The sequence below is a fragment of the Panthera leo genome, chromosome D2 (assembly GCF_018350215.1).
Source record: "Panthera leo isolate Ple1 chromosome D2, P.leo_Ple1_pat1.1, whole genome shotgun sequence".
In the NCBI taxonomy this organism is placed as follows: Eukaryota; Metazoa; Chordata; class Mammalia; order Carnivora; family Felidae; genus Panthera; species Panthera leo.
The window spans coordinates 62746868-62766965 of NC_056689.1; the positions used below are offsets into that span (position 1 = coordinate 62746868).

A 20098-nucleotide genomic window follows, 5' to 3' on the forward strand; every position below is an offset into this window, starting at 1 on the left:
GAGAAGTATTTTGGGAACTTTCCAAACCATATCTCCAGTGTAAGGCCTGTTTCATCTCTGTATTGTGTGCATATTTTATGTATTCTCAGCCTTCTGAGGAAAACAAACAGTTCGCTCCCCTGGGCAGTGTGGCTGCAGGTGGGGACAAATGAAGCCTGGAATTGATCAGAACGCTGGGACACTCCATTAACGATCAGCAACCCCATGGCAGTTTATTGTGGTGGAGTACTGTCCGTGCGGCCCCTTTTATAGAACTTCATCCACAGCAGCTTCATTAATATGAGGGCTGCTGTGAAAATAGCTGGATGGTTATCGATTCCCTTTATTAGCCAGCGTTGGCTCAGATTTTCATAGCCTAGGCTGAGGAGGTGAGGACAGAGGGGGTGGAAGTGTTTAAAAGTGGAAATGGCTTTTAAGCAAGTTGTTGCTGTTCCATGAGCTGCGGCTGCTGCTGGGCCTCTTACTTAAAAAACAAAAACAAGGAGAAGCTCCTGTCATCATTGCCCTCACACCTCTCCTCTCTGCCTGTCTGTTCAGAACGCGCTCTCCTGGGGCACTCCGTGCCTCGGAGTATTTTGCAGAGAATGAAATGAACACCATTAATAACGAGTGGCATTATTAGGAGCAGCAACCTTGTGCTGAGTTCTCCAGAACCAGTTCCTGGGTGTCGGCTTGGCAAGGAAGGCATGCACCAGCAAGGTGGGGAGGCAGAAGACAGGGGGCCATGCCTGACTGGGGCAAAGGCAATGGAGCTTCTGACCTGGAAGCCCTGAGCTTTCTTTCCAGCTCTACCACTTGCTTATCCATGAGCCCAGGTCTACTTATCTGTGAAATGGGCATCATAATACCATTGAACATTACTGAGCCCGGTGCTGCTGGAGAACAATAAGGTTTAAGAAATTCCCCCACTCTTTTATGTTGCTGGAAGTGGCTCCCTGCAAAGAACCACTCTTCCCAGTGTGCCCCGCTAAGACACAGATGCCTGCCTATTTGCCTTTGACAAGACCAACTTCCCCTTCTTTATCTCACAAATGATTACCTGAACTCTTTGTCCCCACTGACCAATCTGGACAAAATGCTGGCTATTTTCACTCGATCAGACTTAGTCTGGCCTTTCACCTTCTCCCAAACCCATGAACTCTGCCCACTCTTGAGCAGATGCGAGCATTGAGGGCTTAAGCAGTCACTGGACTCAGAACAACCCGTTAACAGCCCTTCTGAAAATCACCTGATGTGACAAAACTTAAGGAAGGTGGTTTCCTGTCTAATGGCCCTCTCTGCTGCCACCTGCTCCCCCTTCTCCCCACACCCAGTTCTCTCTAGCTTCGTTTTATTTTCTAATCACTTCATAAAAGTAATTCTTTTCTGCCTTTACTCTTGAGGGACTTTAGATATGACAGCCAGACTGTTCCCCCTTTTGCAATAGCCTTTGCAAGTAAAGTCTCTCCCTACCTAAGTCTGGGTTTGCTTTTAGTTGACAGTAGAATATGTTTAATCCCATTTTGAATAATAAAAGAGAGGAGAGGGAAATATGCTTGAGAAAATTTATTATAATGATAATGATGGTGATATTAACCTTTTCCTTAATTTCCTTAGGACAGTTTTCCTTAATGTTTACATTTCCCCAAATACTGATTTATCCTTCTTTGCTCCCTTACAGCCATACTTCTTAAAATGTTATCTGTAATTCTTATCTCTTTGGTTGCTTCTTATCCACCCTTCCATCCACTGCCAGATGCCCTGTGCTCTCCCACAGCCCTCTCTCCACTATTCCACCAAAAATCCTCTGGCCATTGTTACCAGAGACCACCTCCACACCAAATCCAATAGACATTTGTATAACTCTTTTTTTTTTAACCACTCTGGAGCATTTGACAGTGTTAAAAAAAAAATCCATACCTGATAATCTTCCCTTTGGAATATTTTATTCTGATTTCCTTTTCTGGATCCCTTTCCCTTGCCACCCATTAAATGTTGATCATCCTAAGTTCTCCTGGTATTCTGCATGGTTCCTTGGTGACCTCATCACTTCTCTTCATATTGGTGACATCTGTATACACAGCCCCATCCCATATCCACTGAACCCTAGACTGTATCTCCAACTGCCTATTTGAAGTACCTCCCCTAAATGATCTCATTGTAAAAATCTGGAACTGAGCTCAGAGTCTCTATATGATATCCCTAATATTTCATCCTTCTCCTCTGTTTACTTAGTCCATCTAAACTTTCATTGGTTATCTACCGTGTGCTAGATACTTAGTAAGTGCTAGAAATGAAGTGATAACTAAGAAAGGCACAGTGTCTGCCCTCTGAGAGGTTACAGTCTAGTGAGACAGACAGACATAAACTAAATGATTACGCAAGTATTTAATTATGAGTATTTAGTTATGATTGTGTGAACATGCTAAAAAGAAGCAGAGAATTTTGTAAGTCGGATATCTGATATATTATTAAAGATATGCCCTTTTCCTTCATCCCCCTGTGGGTTCTGCCTTCTTAATATCTCACCAGCCATTTCATAGGATTCTCATAGAATACCTGCTTTCTTAGCTCAGGCCCCCATGTGTCACTTTGGAGTTTGTTGCGGTGACCTCATAAGCCTTCCTCCCTGCCCCACTGAAATTCACCTTTCACACTGCCTCCACAAAGAATGAGATCACACAATGCAGCTGGTTTTCCCCAGCCAAATCTCTGCACTGATCAACTCGAATTCTTTTCTCAGGCTTAAAATCGTGTGCTAGTTTTGGATTTCTTTTCTGGGCGAAACTTAGGTGTGCCATACACAACCCCTTAGGATGCAGTCACTGTCTGTCCTCACCTCCCTCAGGGGAAAACTGCCTTCAGGCCATTCAAGTTCCACACATTTCCATGGATGCCCCACTCCTCTTCCTGTCAGTACTTGTGTGGGGGACCTTCATCAGGTTCACAAAAGGCCAAGAGTTGGGGTGCCTGGGTGGCTCAGTTGGTTAAGCTCAGGTCATGATCTCAGGGTTCATGAGTTTGAGCCTCATGTTGAGCTTTGTGGTGACAGCTCAAAACCTGGAGCCTACTTCAGATTCTGTGTCTGTCTCGCTCTCTGCCTCTCCCCCACTCACTCTCTCTGTCTCTCTCTCTCAAAAATAAACATTAAAAATTTTTTAAAAACAAAAAGGCCAGGAGTGAGGGATGTCCCCACCACCATTGGACATCTGCTTGAGGTCAGGTTCTACACCTTCTTCTCTGTATTCCTATTATAACGTTTGGCACATGACAGATGCTGTATATCATATGTGTGTTTACAGTGAATGAAGTAACAGTCGGCCCAGATTACACGAAAATGTTTCAGTCACGGGGAAGTATTTCCACCATTGCTCACCTATGAAGTCGCACATTTAGGTTTGTGAAAGGCAACTATGATTCTTCCAAATTAATGGTAGAAGGGTTTAGAGGGAATGCTACTTATCATGTTTTCCAAATAAAAACATGAAGGTGGTAACATCTGATGCTGCCAAAATTCCAGTTTAGTAAAGTCCCAATCAGAATTGACTTACTGATTTTTCCCCTCTTGGGTTTCTCTCTTCATCACTGATCAGATCTCTCCCTGCATGTTCTCAGGAGTAGCAAGAATGTCTTCATTGTCTTAGAAGGAGGTGACACGTGCTTTGGGGTTAGCTTGAGATCACAGGATTCAAGAAATATGCTTTATTATCATCAGATCCCTATTAGACCAATAATCCTGATAATGCTTTTATTGTTCTTGAAGATTTAATATCCTGGTTATTATTGGTTGATCCCTATTCAACTGTAAGATCTATTTGGAGAGAGGACACATAGTTTAGAGCTTTTTCAAAGACTGATTCCCCAGACTGCATGCACCTGGATTGCCTGCAAGGCTGGTTCAGATGGTAGACTTTAAGGCTCCAAAGCCAGATGTACTGAATCAGAACTGCAGGCAGTGGGACATGTGAGTCTACATGCTATTAAAATTTGCAGGTAATTTTGATGCATATTGAGTTATACTCCCACTGATACGGAGGCTAGCTTCTTGATTCAGATAGTCTTGGGTTTAAATCTTAGTAATATCATTTATTAGCTAAGTGACGTAGGGGAATTACGAATATCACAAGCAGACTTCCCAGAATCCTAGGTGCTAGAGAGCGCTGTCTCTCCCAGAGACTGCAATACCTGTTGGCCAGGTGATACGCGCCAGTACAGCTCCAAACTAAGATGCTTTCACAGCAAATCTGGCTGCCTTTAATCCCGACCATGCCCCAGTGTTTTAAGTTGTTTTTTTCCACTTATTTTACATTAGTTTAGTCTAAAATAACTTAGCTCATTCATTTTTATAACCAAAACATCTGGGAAAAGCCCGGCACTTCTATTGCATTTTTAACTGGGTAAGTGAATTTAATTCGTATTTCCTGCAGCTGCTATTTCCCCTCCTACCGGGTTCTTGGGCTTTCATTCCACACCAACACAACACAATTTCATCACATGGTTTTTAAGAAGAAGCCTTATTTCCATTTTCAAGCAGCTCAGCGGGAACCTGTAATTCTATAAGGTGCGTAAGCACAAATGAGCTACTGAGGTCTTAGTCAAGGCGACCTAAGGAGTTCAAGGCCAGAGGCTGAGATCTGACAGATTCGCCAATAAAAAGATCCAGAATTCTTCTCACTTTCCCACATCCTGGTTGTCCAAATCAAATGAGCTTCTCTTTTTTAAAATCATCCTGAGAGAAGCTTTCCATAGTTGTGTCATTATAGACATTGCTACCTCCTTTTGCTGCTGAAATCATTTTTGGGAAAGGTTGGCCAAATAAGGTAAAAGCTAGACCCAGCTTGGTGATTTACTTACTGTCAACTCCAATTGCCTGTGCCCCTACTATGAGTGCTTGCCACCACAGTGACAAGGGTCCTCTCCTGCTTTCCCAGGATGTCATTACTCTTTGCAATATATATCTATATATTAATGCATTTTTTAACTGCTTCCATTATGTCAAGTGTTCATCTGTGTCAACATCTTCTCCTGACAGGGCGAATTCCCTAGAGGAGGACTTGAGTTTGTGATAATCTTTGTATAGTGCCTAGCTACATATGAAAACTGGCTTTCATAAATTGTTTTGAATTGTGAACTGATTAGATTTGATTTTAGAAATGATCTAGTCCAGGTATGCAGACTAAATTGACTTCAGAGATCAGGAAGTTGATATTAATATGTAAGTGGCCGATCATAAGAACATTTGGGTACTGGAGGCTGAGACTTTGGGAGTGCTGACTTTACCTAAAAGACTGCGCAGTCAGGTATTGAACAGAGACTGTGGTTGAACCAAATATTTGTGATTCATATTCATCTCATGGGTCATTGGATTACAACTTCTGATCTGGAGGCTGTCCAAATGCTTAGAAGCTAACAGGTTAGACTCCTATTACAAAGGTTCAAAACTTGGTTCTTCCTCTGACTAGCTATGTAATAAATATGAAGCAAGCTGGCAAACCTCTGTGTACCTTAGTTTATTCCTCAGTAAAATGGGAATAATACTGCCTCCACTGTAGAATTATTTGGATTTTTCACTAAAATAATACATTTAGATGACTTAGAATAAGTGCTCAGGTGTTAGCTATTCTTTTTATCAGTAGCCCAACCTCTTCAGTATTATGGTGAGAAAATTAAATCTCAGGGACCCAGATACATTCCACACCATATAGCTAACTTTTAGTAGAGTTTCTATTATGACCCAGAACACTAAATTCCAGGTTGAGTATCCTTTCTGCCATATCTGTGATTTTCAAATATTATGTTATTAGCAGCAGAACCTCCCTCACCTTTTACTCCCAAAATATTACATGGGACTCCAGTATAAAACAGATTCAGGTGGTATTGCTCTGGTTGAAACAGAGTTGGAAGCCCAGAATCCCACTCATTGGCTATGCCTCCATGCCATCCTTCTTGCAATCCCCATGACTCTGAAGATTCCAACGACAAGTTTCAAAACCACTACAATAAAAGTTTGAAAACATAAATGAAGATCTAAAGAAGGGATAAGCCCTGTCTTCTTTGCATGTGTGTTTCCTCTTGCAGGGCTGTATGTTTCTGTTAGCACTAACACTAACTCTCAGATATAAAACTAAAAAATGAAAGTGGATGAATCCCTTGGAGCCATAGAAAATGATACCCACCAAAGCCCCTTACACCCATCTTACTGTCACTTAGCAAGGAACAGAAATCACAAAGCTCTTAATATATAGCCTTGGTCCGACACAGAATTGTTTAACGCTGCCTATAACTCAGGCATTTTCTCAACCTCTCAATAAGTCATGGTAATTACTCTGGGTCCCACTGGGCAGAGAGATATGGAGATCTGAGTCCTTACAAGTTTTCCATCTTCTTACAGGACATGCACATCATCAGTACCGATGAGAACCAAGTGTTTGCAGCCGTCCAAGAATGGAACCAGAATGACACATACAACCTCTACATCTCAGACACGCGTGGCATCTATTTCACCCTGGCCATGGAGAACATTAAGAGTAGCCGAGGTCTAATGGGAAACATTATTATTGAATTGTATGAGGTATGTAGCCAAGACTGTCCTGCACCTGGATCTGCCTCTCTTTTTCATGAATTTTTAATGGCATAAACATAAGCATTGCAGTCAACTAGTCCTGGGTTCAGATCTCAGCTGCACCCTTTAGCAATTGTGTGACTTGAGGCAAGGGACTAACTTACCCGTGCCTCAACTTCCTCACCTGTAAAACATTTGCCTAATGAGGTGGTTGTGAGAAGGAGAGATAACGTATGTAGAGCATCCAGTGTGGTGGTTGACTCAGTGAGCTTTAACAAATGGTAGCTGAAGTTGATGTTCTTGCGTGTATAAGCATGATTACAAGCCAGACATGCAGGTATTTGACCTAGATAGGCTCACTTAAGTTCCCCTTTCAACTCTATGGACTCGGAGTGGAGGCACGTATCTACTTATATATGTTATTTGGAAAATTCCATCCTATGAACAAATTTTATAGGAAAATAAAAGTGAATATCAGCGCTTGGAAGGAGGGTTTCCCTAAAATGCCACCAGATACCAACCTCTGCGCATGAGGGAAGAACGGGCCTTGACTTATGTTGAGTTGTTGTTATTGTTGTTGTTTAATATCAGCATCACCTTACTGAGTTTTCAGTTATATTGAGGTTTGTTTTTAAATGTGATCACCAGTTAAAGAATAATTTATCTAGGAAAACAAGTGATTCCTCATAGGAACTAGAGAAAAAAAAACTAATTGTTTCAGTGCCCCTAAGGCTATGGTACTTTCTTGTATCTCTAGTGGCTGTGTATGACCTTTGATGGTCCTGGCCACAGTGCCCACCTTGGTATGATGGATTGATTTGAGTAAAGGGATGTATTTTATTATCCAGCATTCACTCGTAACTAGTGGTCAACCTACACGTTACACTGGTTGAGGACATTCATTTGTGGAGGGGGAAGTTGTCTTTCATGAGTGGTAGCTTCAGATGGTATGGGTGAGCTGCTCCCTTAGGAGTTTTCATCTTTGGGGAGTGGGAGCAGCTTTTAGAAAAGAGGGATCAGTGCAGGGGCTTCTACTTTGCAGTGGTCTCTTCTGAACAGTGCCCGTCAAAGTTCCAGCATCCCTGTATTGGTATCTAAGTTGGCTCTTCAGTTACTGAGAGCAGGGGAAACATATACGATTCTAGTTATTTTGTTAGGCAGGATTACACAAAGGTCTGGGGTGAAGTGAATGTCAGTGGGTATAAAAAACAAAATCAGTAGAAATAACCGTGATTTCCTAGGAGGTAGTTGACAAATACTGAAAGAATTCCCTTAACAAACAAGGTCCCAGTTTGGAAGATTGTCCAGATTTCTTCTCAGAGTTATGAAAATGGGCAAAGATGACTAAGGTGTGTAAAGGGCTTTGGGAAGCTTACATTTACATGCCTCTATTCATACCTGGAAGAAGAAATATACATTGTTACTGGGCAGTAAGTCACATCTAGTGGGAAGGTTTGGATGAAATGTTCCCAGGACTCAGGCCATTCCAACCAACATTCCAAACCAAGTTCCTATTTGCATAAGTGAGGCTATCGAGGTGAGAGGATTACTCATACTCCTGCAGTTAGACTCCAGTAGGACAGAGTAGGCATTGCTGCAGATGATCTTTCAATTGTGAACTCCCTGTGTCTCTGGTCCTTTTGATAAGTCAGGTGAGTTTGGCACTGTGCTGTTCCTTTCCTAATAAAGGCACCTAAAACCCCTTGGTCATTGTGAATAGTGAGGCACTCTGATCTGAAGTAGAACAAGGATTAAAGTGAAGAATGTGCCTAGATACATGTAATCTCTTTTGTCTTGCTGAAGGCAGTCTTGCATTTTCAGTTTTGTTGGGAAAAATGCATGGTGTCATTTTATCTATAGAGAAGCAAGACATACCAGGCAAGGCGACTTCTCTAAAACCAGTTCTGTTGAGCTTGTTTTCCATTTAATTTTATCAAGGTTCATTGTGCCCCTACTTTGTGTTAAAGCCCATGAGCAAGGGAGGAGAGATACTAGTTCGTACCCTCAGGAAGCTGGCCATCTAGCTTGTTGGACTTTGGGGAAGTCAGTGAACGAAGTTCCTTTTTTACCTGCCCAGATTGGAATCAGTTGAGACAGAGACAAAGGGTGAGAGAAATGGAGATCAGATGTCAGTGTTATTTCTTTTTAAAAGTTACATAGGAGGGAGTGGGCTTGCTAATACTGCACCCCAGAACTGGATACACCCATCCAGTCACATGCACAATTAGTAAATGCTCTTCTGTGGAAGCCTCTTCCTGTAACATCATTGCAGTGAGATATAGAGAATGTGATCTTTGCAGGCAGAGCCCTAAAATAGTGAACATGGGGATGAGCCATACATGCCCAGTTATTTTTTTGCAATGTTACCAATCTTATTATAAGACTTTTTGCTCTGGGGAGGAAGAAGTAGAAGGCATTCCATATTTTGAGAGTGGCAGGAGCCAAGAACTAGATGGATAGTGTAGATTTGCGAGACCATGAACTAGCCAATCTAATTGCATAGAACAGATTATTGTCAGGTACGAGAATGAGTGCCAGATAAATGGTTGGATTTCAGATTCTATAAGGCATTTAATACCAAGGGAATAAATTGTATCCTCACGCTACCTAGACTATGACCATATTAAGGGTTTTTAGAGGGTGATGCTGTTTTGCACCTGGAGATGCATTCTGTGATTTGGAGATAAAGCTAAATTTAATTGGTCTCTAGGGGTCATTAGTTTTTAACCTTCTTCACTGGAGATTCTCACAGAAACTGAGATAGTGTACCATATGGCCAGTTAGCAGAGAGACTATAATTTTTCTGGACTCTGAATGCCCTTGAGTAATGCAGCTGGGAAAACTAGTAAGCTTTCACATTCAATTCAACTAAATTGAATACACTTTCATAGAGTGTATTTTGTTTGATGAGATGTGGCTAGTGCATGAGACTCACAATCTACTGGAAAGATATGTGATTCTATTAGGGTAGTTAGTGATCATAGACTAACTTGTATTAAGGCTATGATTTTCCATGTTGTAGGATCAATAAGGAGGAAGGTGACTTCTAACTTGAGGAATTTGGGGAGTCCTTTAAATGAGTTGGCTTAAAGGATGAATTACTGGAGCTTGAGAGAAAGACAGGTCTGGTGGAATCCCAGCATGAGATGAGAACTAGAGTCTGATGACTAGATGCCCATTTTCATGGAATGTGGAGAGATTTTTGGAAACACTGGGGGTAAATATTGTGACTATACTAGTAAAGAGCTGGATTGAAGAGTTGCGCATTTATTTGATGGGCTAACATTTCTCTGTGTTTTTCCCCTACATCTACATACCTAAAAAATGATATTTAGATGCGTGACATAGTCTCCTATGCCACATTAATGTCTAACTTTATATTATAATGTGATAGGATATTATACCTGTTTAACCTTGTCTGAAATGTCAGGGATGCCTTTAGGTAACATGGATGTGAGGTGGCTCAGAATGAGCACAGCCACTTAAATCTACTTACTAGTGTATCACTCTATTTTGCATGTGGCCCTCTCAAGCTTCTTCTTGACCGCGGAAAGGAGACAAAGAAAATGAGAACTTACTTGAGAATTCACCTTACAGGTCTTGTCTCTAAAAGACCTTGGAAACCAATGGGATTCCACCCCACTGAATGTCCTAAAACCAAGTAAAGCAGAGACATTGTGTGTTTCCTGGTCTGTTGGAGCAGTCTCCTACTGTAGAGTCCCATCTCGTTCTTTAATCCCTGCTTCAAAGTACAAAATTGTCATGGCTGTAATTACATAATCAGGTGAGAAAATAATTCTTGAAGGACAAATAATAATGTTTTTTAAGGTGTCAGAGCCTGTTCCATCAAAACAAGTCTGGTGTTGACAATGAATGTAATCTATTATGTGTGTTCACCATTCTTCTATGATACTCGTTTCGCATAGAGCTTTGTTGTGGTTTCTTTACATCACACATTACTAACTCTAAACTTCATTTCTTCTTAGTTGCTTTCCACAGATAAATCAAGAAACAAATATCCTTTCCAACGCCCTCAATTATATTACAGAAACATGCTCTGAGCTGCTAGTCGGATGCATTTTTTTTTCAATATTTTCCTGGATATTAAGCATCCAACTTGTACCTCATCGTAATAATAACAACAGCATATGAGACAATGCCTTAGACCGGCATTGTTGAATAAATATATAATACAGGCTACAGATGCAGTTCTAAATTTTCTACTACTCACATTTTAAAAAGTAAAAATAAACAGGTAAAATTAATTGTAATAATATGTTTTATGTAACAAAATTATCTAAAATATTATCATTTTAGTATGTGTTCCATTTGAAAAATACTAATGAGATATTTTATTTTTTTCCATACTGAGTCTACAAAATTCAGGGTGTATTTTACACTTCCCACACATCTCAATTCCTATGCTAAATTTTCATCAGAAATACTTGATCAGTATTTACATTTCATAAAATTTACAGTAGAAAAAGAAGATTCACATACCCAAGTTATTCCAAACATACTTAAAGTTTGCCAATAACAGAATTGGGTGTCAGTTTTTAAATTGAAGTTCAAATTGCTTAAAATCAAATACAGTTAAAAATCATTTCCTTAGTTCCCACCGACCACATTTCAAGTGCTCAGTAGTCATATGTAGTTAGTGGCCATGGTACTGAATTGCATAACCCTAAATAATGTATATACTTTTTCTTATTTATCAATTGCCCTATCTCTTTGTGGCAGGTATCATTCTCCCTTGTGCCTATGAGAGTACAGAGATGCAGAGAATTTAGTAAGTTGGCTGAGATCATACATATAGTAAAATGGTGGAGCTGTGTTTAAACCATTCCATGTCTATTTGATTAAAAAGCCCAGGCTCTTTCCACTATGCAATTTTTCACATTTATGTTTTTTTTTTTAATTGAAGTATAATTTATGCGTAGTAAAATTTACCCTGTTTGGTATACAGTTCTATGTGTTTTGACAGGGATACACAGTTGTGTAACTATCATCATTATCAAGATAGAGAACAGTTCTGTCACACCAAAATATTTCCTTTTTGTAGTCAACTATCCTCCTACCCTAAATCACTGATTTATTTCTCTCTCCTGATTCACCTTTTCTAGATTTTCATGTCACTGGAATTATACAGTAGATAGCCTTTTGAATTTGGCTTCTTTTACTTAGAATAATGCATTTGAGGGGCTCCTGGCTGACTCAATTGGTTAAGCATCCAGCTCTTGATTTCAGCTCAGTTCATTATAACATGGTTTGTGAGTTCAAGCCCCACATTGGGCCTTGTGCTGACGCTGTGGAGCCTGCTTGGGATTCTGCCTCTCCTTCTCTTTCTGTGCCTCTCCAACTTGTGTGCACGCTCTCTCTCTTTCTCTCTCAAATAAATAAATAAACTTCAAAAAATTAAGGGGCGCCTGGGTGGCTCAGTTGGTTAAGCGTCTGACTTCGGCTCAGGTCATGATCTCACCCTTTTTGAGTTTGAGCCCCGCGTCGGGCTCTGTGCTGACAGCTCAGAGCCTGGAGACTGCTTCAGATTCTGTGTCTCTGTCTCTTTCTGCCCCTCCCCCACTTGTGCTCTGTCTCTCTCTATCAAAAATAAATAAAATGTAAAAAAGAACATTTTTAAAAAATTAAAAAAAATAATAATGCATTTGAGATCCATTCATGTTGTTGAATATCAGTAGATATTCCTTTTTTATTGCTGAGTAGTATTCCATTTGTGGATATGCCCTAGTTTATCCCTTCATTCAGCAGTTGAAGGACATTTAAGTTGTTTCCAGTTCTGTGAGCTAATGAATAAAACTTCTATAAACATTCACCAGAACATAAGTTTTTTTTATTTCTCATGGTTATACACCTAGGAGTAGGATTGTGGGATTGAATGTGTTTCTAAAGTGGCATCCCCACCAGAGATGTATGAGAGTTCTGGTTGCTTCACATCTTCACCAACACTTGGCATTATCAGTTGAGTGTGTGTGTGTGTGTGTGTGTGTGTGTGTGTGTGTGTGTAGCTACTGTGAAGGGGCCTAATGGCACCTTATTGTGTGTTTAATTTGAATTTCTTAATGACTATGTTGACCTCCCTAGGATGGATAAAATGAGACCCTGTGAGTCATCCATAGTATTTTGCTTTCTTTACCCATCTTAGTGATGTTTCCTTGCTTTCCCTGTCCCTTGTGCCTGTGCCCCGCCTTTGCTTTATCATGACTTTAAGTGACCCATCTTGGGCTAAATGATCAACTGCTGTTAGATTCCACAAGGCCATCTTTCCCAAACTCACCTTGACCCGCCCCTCACCATAGGTCCCACTGTAGGGACAGCCCACAGCAGACCATGATAATTGTTTTTCTCAGCAGAGCCCCGGTTTCCTTGTCCTAAGGGCCCAGGGAGGTGAGCAACAGATGACCATGCCACCTGGACTTAGTACTCTGCCAAGAGGCCGCTGTCAGTTTCCCTTCAAACCTCAAATTGATTCCCAGAAGGAAAGTGGGCCAGGCAGGCCCGCACTTGTCCCACCCTCTTCTGTGGGCACCATCACAAGCTGTTGCCCTTCTCTTTGAACTCTGGGGCCAGCAGCTGCGGCCATGCTTCTGATTTCAAATAACAGTGGGAGGTCACATAGTTAGAGTTTATCAGATGCCAAGTACCTCTTTGGATGGAAGAGTCAAAATGTGTGTTTCCTTCCCTAATCCCTTTATGTTGTAGGTAGTGAGGGTAAGTAGTGTTTCATGATACTTTTGCGTCAGAGACATATATGGGTCTACGTATATACTCACACATGTATATGTGGGTGTGAGGACTAGACTGAGCATAAACACATTTCATTCTTGGGCCGCAGTCAGAAAGGTTGAAAGCTGTTGGTCTAGGGCATGCAAAAGCAAAGGGCCCTCCAAACTTATAGTCCATTTATACACGATACAGAGCCAAGAAGCAACTCAGTAATAATGTAAGGGTTTTAAACAATCCAAATGCAAGTGGGAAGTGTTCTGGTTCTTTCAGACTGGAGGGAGATTGCTTGTGGCTCCTTTGTAACTGCAGAAGAAACACCTTCAGAGCTGCAGATGTGTTCCTTCCTATATCTTTTATATCTTTTCAGACCCCATTCTCCTGATTTTTCTCTCCTAATACGTCGGGATTGCAAAAATTGCTCATCTGAATGGTGGAGCGCTCATTGGGAAACTATGGTAGTGACCATTCCATTTGCCAAAGACACTCATCCAGAAGAACTGGACATAGCTGAATGGCTAGTAATTCATGCTGTAAGGCATCCAGCTAGGAGGCAGCAGATGGGGGTGACAGGAGCCCCACATGAGATGTCTAAATCAGACCTGTATATTTTCTCCCAGGAAGTAGACAGCAAGGCCCTAGGTACGTGTTGTGCTGGAAGGGGCCAGCTGGCTTAGGTGAGACAGTTCTCTAGATCATTACCTGGTGGTCCAACAGAAAAGGTACCAGCTCTGTGGCTGAAGATAATACCAAAAGTCCTCCATCAGACAGATGATTCTAAAGAAACACAGGGTCCGGGGCGCCTAGGTGGCTAAATCGGTTGAGTATCTGACTTCCGCTCAGGTCATGATCTCATGGTTCGTAGGTTCGAGCCCCGTGTCAGGCTCTGTGCTGACAGCTCAGAGCCTAGATTTTGCTTCAGATTCTGTGTCTCCCTCTCTGTCTGCCCGTCCCTCACTTGTGCTCTCTCTGCCTCTCAAAAATGGATAAATGTTTAAAAATATTAAAAAAAAAAAGAGAAAAAGAAAGAAACACAGAGTCCACTCTCTGTAAAGAATGATTGATAGTCAGGTTTAAGAGAAACACTTTTGAAGTTGATTTTAAAGACCGAGGTGGTCTGAGAGACTCAGAGCCCCTGGATGAGCATGGAAGACACCAGTCTCCCTGCAATGGCACTGAGTTTAAGCAGTGAGGACAGGGAGGGTTTGTCTTGGGAAGGACAGAATTCTGACACCAGTGCCCCTCCCCCTACTTCAGCTTCTGTCTGTACCCACCCTCTGTTCAAGTTAGGAATCTAATCAATTCCACTGTTGGCCATTTGTCAAATTCTCCTGGTGGTGTCCTTCCCAGATAAATTCTATTCTCTGCTTGACATTCTTTGTCCATTATTTTGTTTTGTTTTTTTTTGTTTGTTTTGTTTTTGTTTTTATTTGGGTTGGCATTCTTTTTCAAGAAAAAACAAACAAAAAAAACCCCCAAAACTTCTTATTTCATCAACTGAATTATGTAATTAAATAAAAGAGCTGACTTCTGTGAAATCCTTTCCCACTGTTATTCTGCAAGTTAACCAGGATCCTAAAAGAATGGGGGAATAAATATACTTAAAATTCTGAGGTATCTATTTCCAGAAAATCTACCATTCAACCTCATGTTTATATGTATTTAAATGATTTGACTTCCCTTTTGGCTTTGGAACATGCTGGGATTATATAGGAAGTTAGGGAATCTTTCTTTGACATAGAGTGTTGCTGTTCTTAGTATCAGTTCATTGCCCAAAATGTAGACATAGAAGGAATAAAAGTTTGAGTTGAATCTGTCCTTACTCCAGAACCTTTCTGGATCATAATTTTTTTTTTTTAATTTTGTGGTGATGCTCTTCTGTCTTCTAAATGTCAAGGGTATGCAAATTCCAATACATCAGGAGCTTTGGCAAGAGTGCTGTGCATTATCTCATGTATCCATTGTTAGCCAACTGAGGAAAATAGGAAGGGCAGGTCTGATTCTGTCTGTTTCAAAGTGGCCATTGGCTGAGACCCAAAGATGATATGGAAGTTACGCAAAGTCACACAGAGAGCCGGTGGCACAGCCAAAGATGGATGCCAGGTTACCAAGCTGGGTCATCTGCCTACAAATAGATGTCTCACTACTAATTAGGATGCCTAAACTTCTAGCATTAGGGATTATACCTTTATGCTTTCAAAATCTGCCTACAAGCTCCTCCTGAGCAAAAGTGCACGTTCCCTAGAAGAGTTAACTCCTTCAGGTATTATCAACCACTGCCACCTCAGAGGGAATGTTAATAGTTAAGGAAGGATAAAATCCTATAAACAAAGTGTAGAAACATGTAAAGTGGGAAAATGAATATCAGTAAAAGGGCAATGGGACATCTGGGTTGGTGTCAGGTGAGGAGAGTACAGAGATTAACTTATACTTCTCCCAAAGACCACATGGCATATGGCATTTCTCACCATGTTCCTCCTCTTCTATTCTTTTGTACTCCCAAAACCCCATGGAAAGTGCTAGTCTTCTCCAAGAGTATCAGCATTTGGCCCAACATGGTTCTCCATCTCTTGCCCTTTTTCCTAGGTAGCAGGTATCAAAGGGATATTCTTGGCAAACAAGAAGGTGGATGAGCAAGTGAAGACATACATCACATACAACAAGGGCAGAGATTGGCGCCTACTTCAAGCTCCAGATGTGGACCTGAGAGGAAGTCCGGTACACTGCCTGCTGGTTAGTCATTCAGTCTCACATGAGGTCCATGGGCAAGCTGGTCACCTGGGATGTTGCATCAGGGGCTTTCTTCCAGCATGGGGTTCATAGGAACTTGGGTGGTGCCGAGCAGGGATTTCCCACAACTCCCAGGGAGATGATCTATGGACTCAGATTGCCATACCACCTGGATGGAAAGTTCAGTTGAAACCCACAGGCTTTTACTGAAAATGTACTATGTGCTCCAATTCCTAAGATAAAGAAATGTTTAAGAGAAAGTGCCTGTGTTCCAGGGCCCCAGACAGAGCTCTTGGATAGAAACACATTTGTTAACTGATACTGCTGTGATACAGTTTGAGAAATGTTTGATAGATGTCAAGGGAAGCAAAAGTTGCCTTGGAAGCCCAGAAAAGGTCAGGTGTGTCCACATGGGATAGGAGCTAATCTAGCAACATTCCCAAGGTAACAAGTGTATGGAATATTGAGGTTGGCACTAAGGACGACATGCTGTATAAGAAGTTTTTTCTGCCCTCAGGTGTGACAACTCTTGGTGGGGAGCGAAGACCCATCATTAACAGTGAAATTCACAACCTTCATGCTCTCTTAGAGAGGATGCTCTCTTCTAAGGCCCCAGAAATGGTTATGTGTCCCCTTAGCCAAAAGTTGCCTTCTGCCACTTATTAAGAAGGTTTATTAGGCATTTACTGTATTCTAGACATTATATCAAAGACTGGGGCTGTGGGGACATTCAGGGCCTTTCCTCTTTTGTGGATTGCAGTCTAATCCCATGTTTTCTGCTTGAGGTCTCAGGAAGATCAGAGACCAATGTGCACCCACCTCTAGGAGCTGGTCACAGAATGAATTTTATTTTTCCCTAGGCCTTACCCAAGGCTTTCTCTTATTTTCTTAACCTCATTTTCTCCTTTCCCAATTTTCATCATTTTCTTGTTTTTACTTATTATACAAGATACATCTCTATAAATCCCTAATCCTTTTTAAAAACACCTAAATATGAATAAATGAGTAAATACATTTATATGAGTTTTAGACAATGGCTTCAAACATTTCAGGTAAAATTCAAGTAACATCATATACAGGAATTGCATAATAAAAGAGGAACTGAAACAATCTGGTTGAACAAGAGGGTAGAGGGCGTGGAGACTGCTTCACATAGCTTCTCTCCCTCCCTCCCAGTGGCCACCTACACCTGTAAAAAGCAGGATGTGAATGTCAAGATCAGACACAGAAGGAGGTCGGGATCATCCTGTGGGAAGTAATGGTCAGGGAGGCTTCCTAATGCTGACTGTGAACTGGACCTTGATGGATGGGGCAGGGGTGATGAGGAAGAGGGGGCAGGGGCTACAGTTGTGATGGCGGGGGGGCAGCTGCAGATGTGAGCATACCTGCTGTCTCAGGGGGAAATGTCTCCTTGCCCAAATCTGAATATGTGGCTGTTTCTGGAAGCTGAGCATCTGGAAGGCTTGTCTCTGGTGGGGCAGGGTGTGTGTCAGAAGTTTGCTGGAATTAAGCTGTTTTCTTCTTCTCCGTTGTAGCCCTTCTGCTCCTTACACCTGCACTTGGAGATCTCTGAAAATCCGTATTCCTCAGGAAGAATCTCTAGTAAGGAGACAGCCCCGGGGCTTGTGGTGGCTACAGGTAAGGAAGACACTCCTGGGGCTTCTTCCTCTCTGAGGGCTTCTGGAATATGTTTATCACCTCTTTGGAATCATTTGAGCGTTGGGGGAAAGCAATGGGTGCTCTCCCCAGTAAATAGGCAGGGTTACGGAACCCCAGGGCCAGTCTAATGACCCAGGAAAAGAACTCCAGACACTTGACACTTCTAGGTTAATGAGCATCCCACACAGTCACAGAGCAGTCCCCTGGGCTTAGCAAGAGACCAGAGTTCCTCTCAAAGTAAACTGACTGATCAGAAGGCTTGTTTGTAATAGGGAATTCTCACTTTAAGACATCATGATATGTGAACTTTCCAGCTCACCAAATATAAGTTGAGGTCATTTTCTCTTTACACAGAGGATTCTTTGCAAAGAGTTTCACCCCAGAGCTGTTTTTAATCAGGAGGTCTCTGGTGCATGTAAAGGTTTGTTTACACATGATGAACCACTTGGCTAAGAGCCTGGGGAAAAGGGCAGAAAAACCTAAGGTTGCATTGTTGGAACCACTGTCCACTGAACATCAATCAGAAATGAAGATAAAGCAACTCTGAAATGAAAAATGAAAGTCTCTGGGGAATGTGTTCTGATTAGCATGCATTTGATTTACATGTACCTTTTCAGGAATACATTGATGGCATAAAGCAAGGCAGGCTTCTAATCTCAGAAGTTAGAGCTCCAGTGTTAGGCTCTTTTCTAATGAGAGAAGATAAATTCACAGTGACTTCCTGAGATGGTATATTCTGTCCTGTCTTATCAACTCAAAGCTCTGGCTCCTGGAGTTACTGCTCTCCTAGACAGGACTTCCTTCTCCTTGGCTCCAGCTGCATGAACTTCTAAATACCATCCATGACTGACCACACTGATCAGATTTGCAGCAAGTGTAGCCCTCTAGCATTCCAGTCCATTTCTCTCAACCCCGTAGGGATTAGATCCCCATATTTAACACCATTGGCTTCAGGACTGGCTTCCGCCCAAGATAATGAGTGATGACGGCAGGCTCTGTTACTGTTCTGGCTTGAGGAGTGATCCCCAAACCCCCAATCCTTGGGGGCTGAACCTGTCAACTCAGGGACTGCAATACTCTCTAATTTTCCTCAAGGCCTACAGGACATCCTGGGGTGGAGTAGGAGGAACATGGAAAACAGTAATCAATAATCAAAGTAATATTATTTAGCATGTCAACTATGTAGCCAGGCATTGTCCTATGTGGCTTAACCACTCTGAACTTCAGTGTTTTCCTTGGTGAAGTGGGATTAACGGTATTGACATAACAGAATTGAAGGATTCAATGAAGAACTGGATTTAAGGCACTCGAACAGTGCCTAGGACATAGCGAGTACTCAATACACGTTACCTGTTATTATCAGTAATATTACAGAAGTTTAGCCCTGTTCATCTTGCACGAGAAGACTATGTATGATTTGGGCGTCTCCTTCAACAGAACCCATAAATCATATGCATACACTATGCATGCACTGAATGAATGAATACACTCCTTGTTGTCCTGCTTTCCGAGATGAGCTCTGACACTCACCAGCCTTATGAATTTGGCTTAGTTCTTCAACCACTGGGCTTCGTTTTCCTATTTATAAAGCAGACTTTTTCCCCCTACCTTGTGGGGGGTTCGTAAGAATTAGAAGAGAGTGTCCACAAGACCCCCAGCAGAGTACTCAGAATACAGTGAGGTAGGATTAGTTTAGTTATTACCTGTGACCATTATGTGTTTCTAAATTAGTCAAATGTTAAGTCTTTATAAATTGACACACATGGAGACATTACAGATTTGTTTTGAAAGTTTTTATTTGTAGACACTTGACCCTTGAACAACAGCGGGAGTTGGGGACATCAATCCCTACATCATCAAAAATCCACATATAACATTTGAGTCCCTGAAACTTAACTACTAATAACCTAGCGTTGACCAGAAGCCTTACCAATAACAAACAGTTGATTAGCATGTATTTTGCATGTCATACGTATTACATACTGTATTCTTATAATAAAGTAGGCTAGAGAAAAGAAAATGTTATTAAGAAAAGAATAAACTGAGGGTTGATTGGGGGTGGGAGGGATGGGAGGGTGGGTGATGGGTATTGAGGAGGTCACCTGTTGGAATGAGCACTGGGTGTTGTATGGAAACCAATTTGACAATAAATTTCATATTAAAAAAATAAAATCATGAGAAAGAGAAAATGCATTTATAGCACTGTACTGTATTACTGGAAAAAAAAATCACACATAAGTGGACCTGCGCAGTTCAAATTCATGTTATTCAAGGGTCAACTGTGTACCAGAATTTACTAATGCCTTTTATTCTCCCCTTTGTAACTCTCATAACTTTGTATGGCTCTTTGCCATACAAATGTCCCTGGGACTTTGGGAAGGCTATAACACAGCCGAGGAGAGTCTGACGAAAAGCCAGAGCTAGATGTCT

General features: G+C 41.5%; 1 protein-coding gene across 9 annotated transcripts in view; it reads left to right on the plus strand.

Moving 5' to 3' along the window:
• SORCS3 (sortilin related VPS10 domain containing receptor 3) overlaps nucleotides 1–20098 on the plus strand; it is a 590282-nt gene that overhangs the window by 478736 nt on the left and 91448 nt on the right. For all 9 annotated transcript variants that reach the window (XM_042908251.1, XM_042908252.1, XM_042908255.1 and 6 more), the window contains 3 exons: nucleotides 6371–6550; nucleotides 15866–16012; nucleotides 17545–17647. In XM_042908251.1, coding sequence (XP_042764185.1) covers nucleotides 6371–6550; nucleotides 15866–16012; nucleotides 17545–17647 — 430 coding nt within the window. The remainder of the gene's footprint in view (nucleotides 1–6370; nucleotides 6551–15865; nucleotides 16013–17544; nucleotides 17648–20098) is intronic.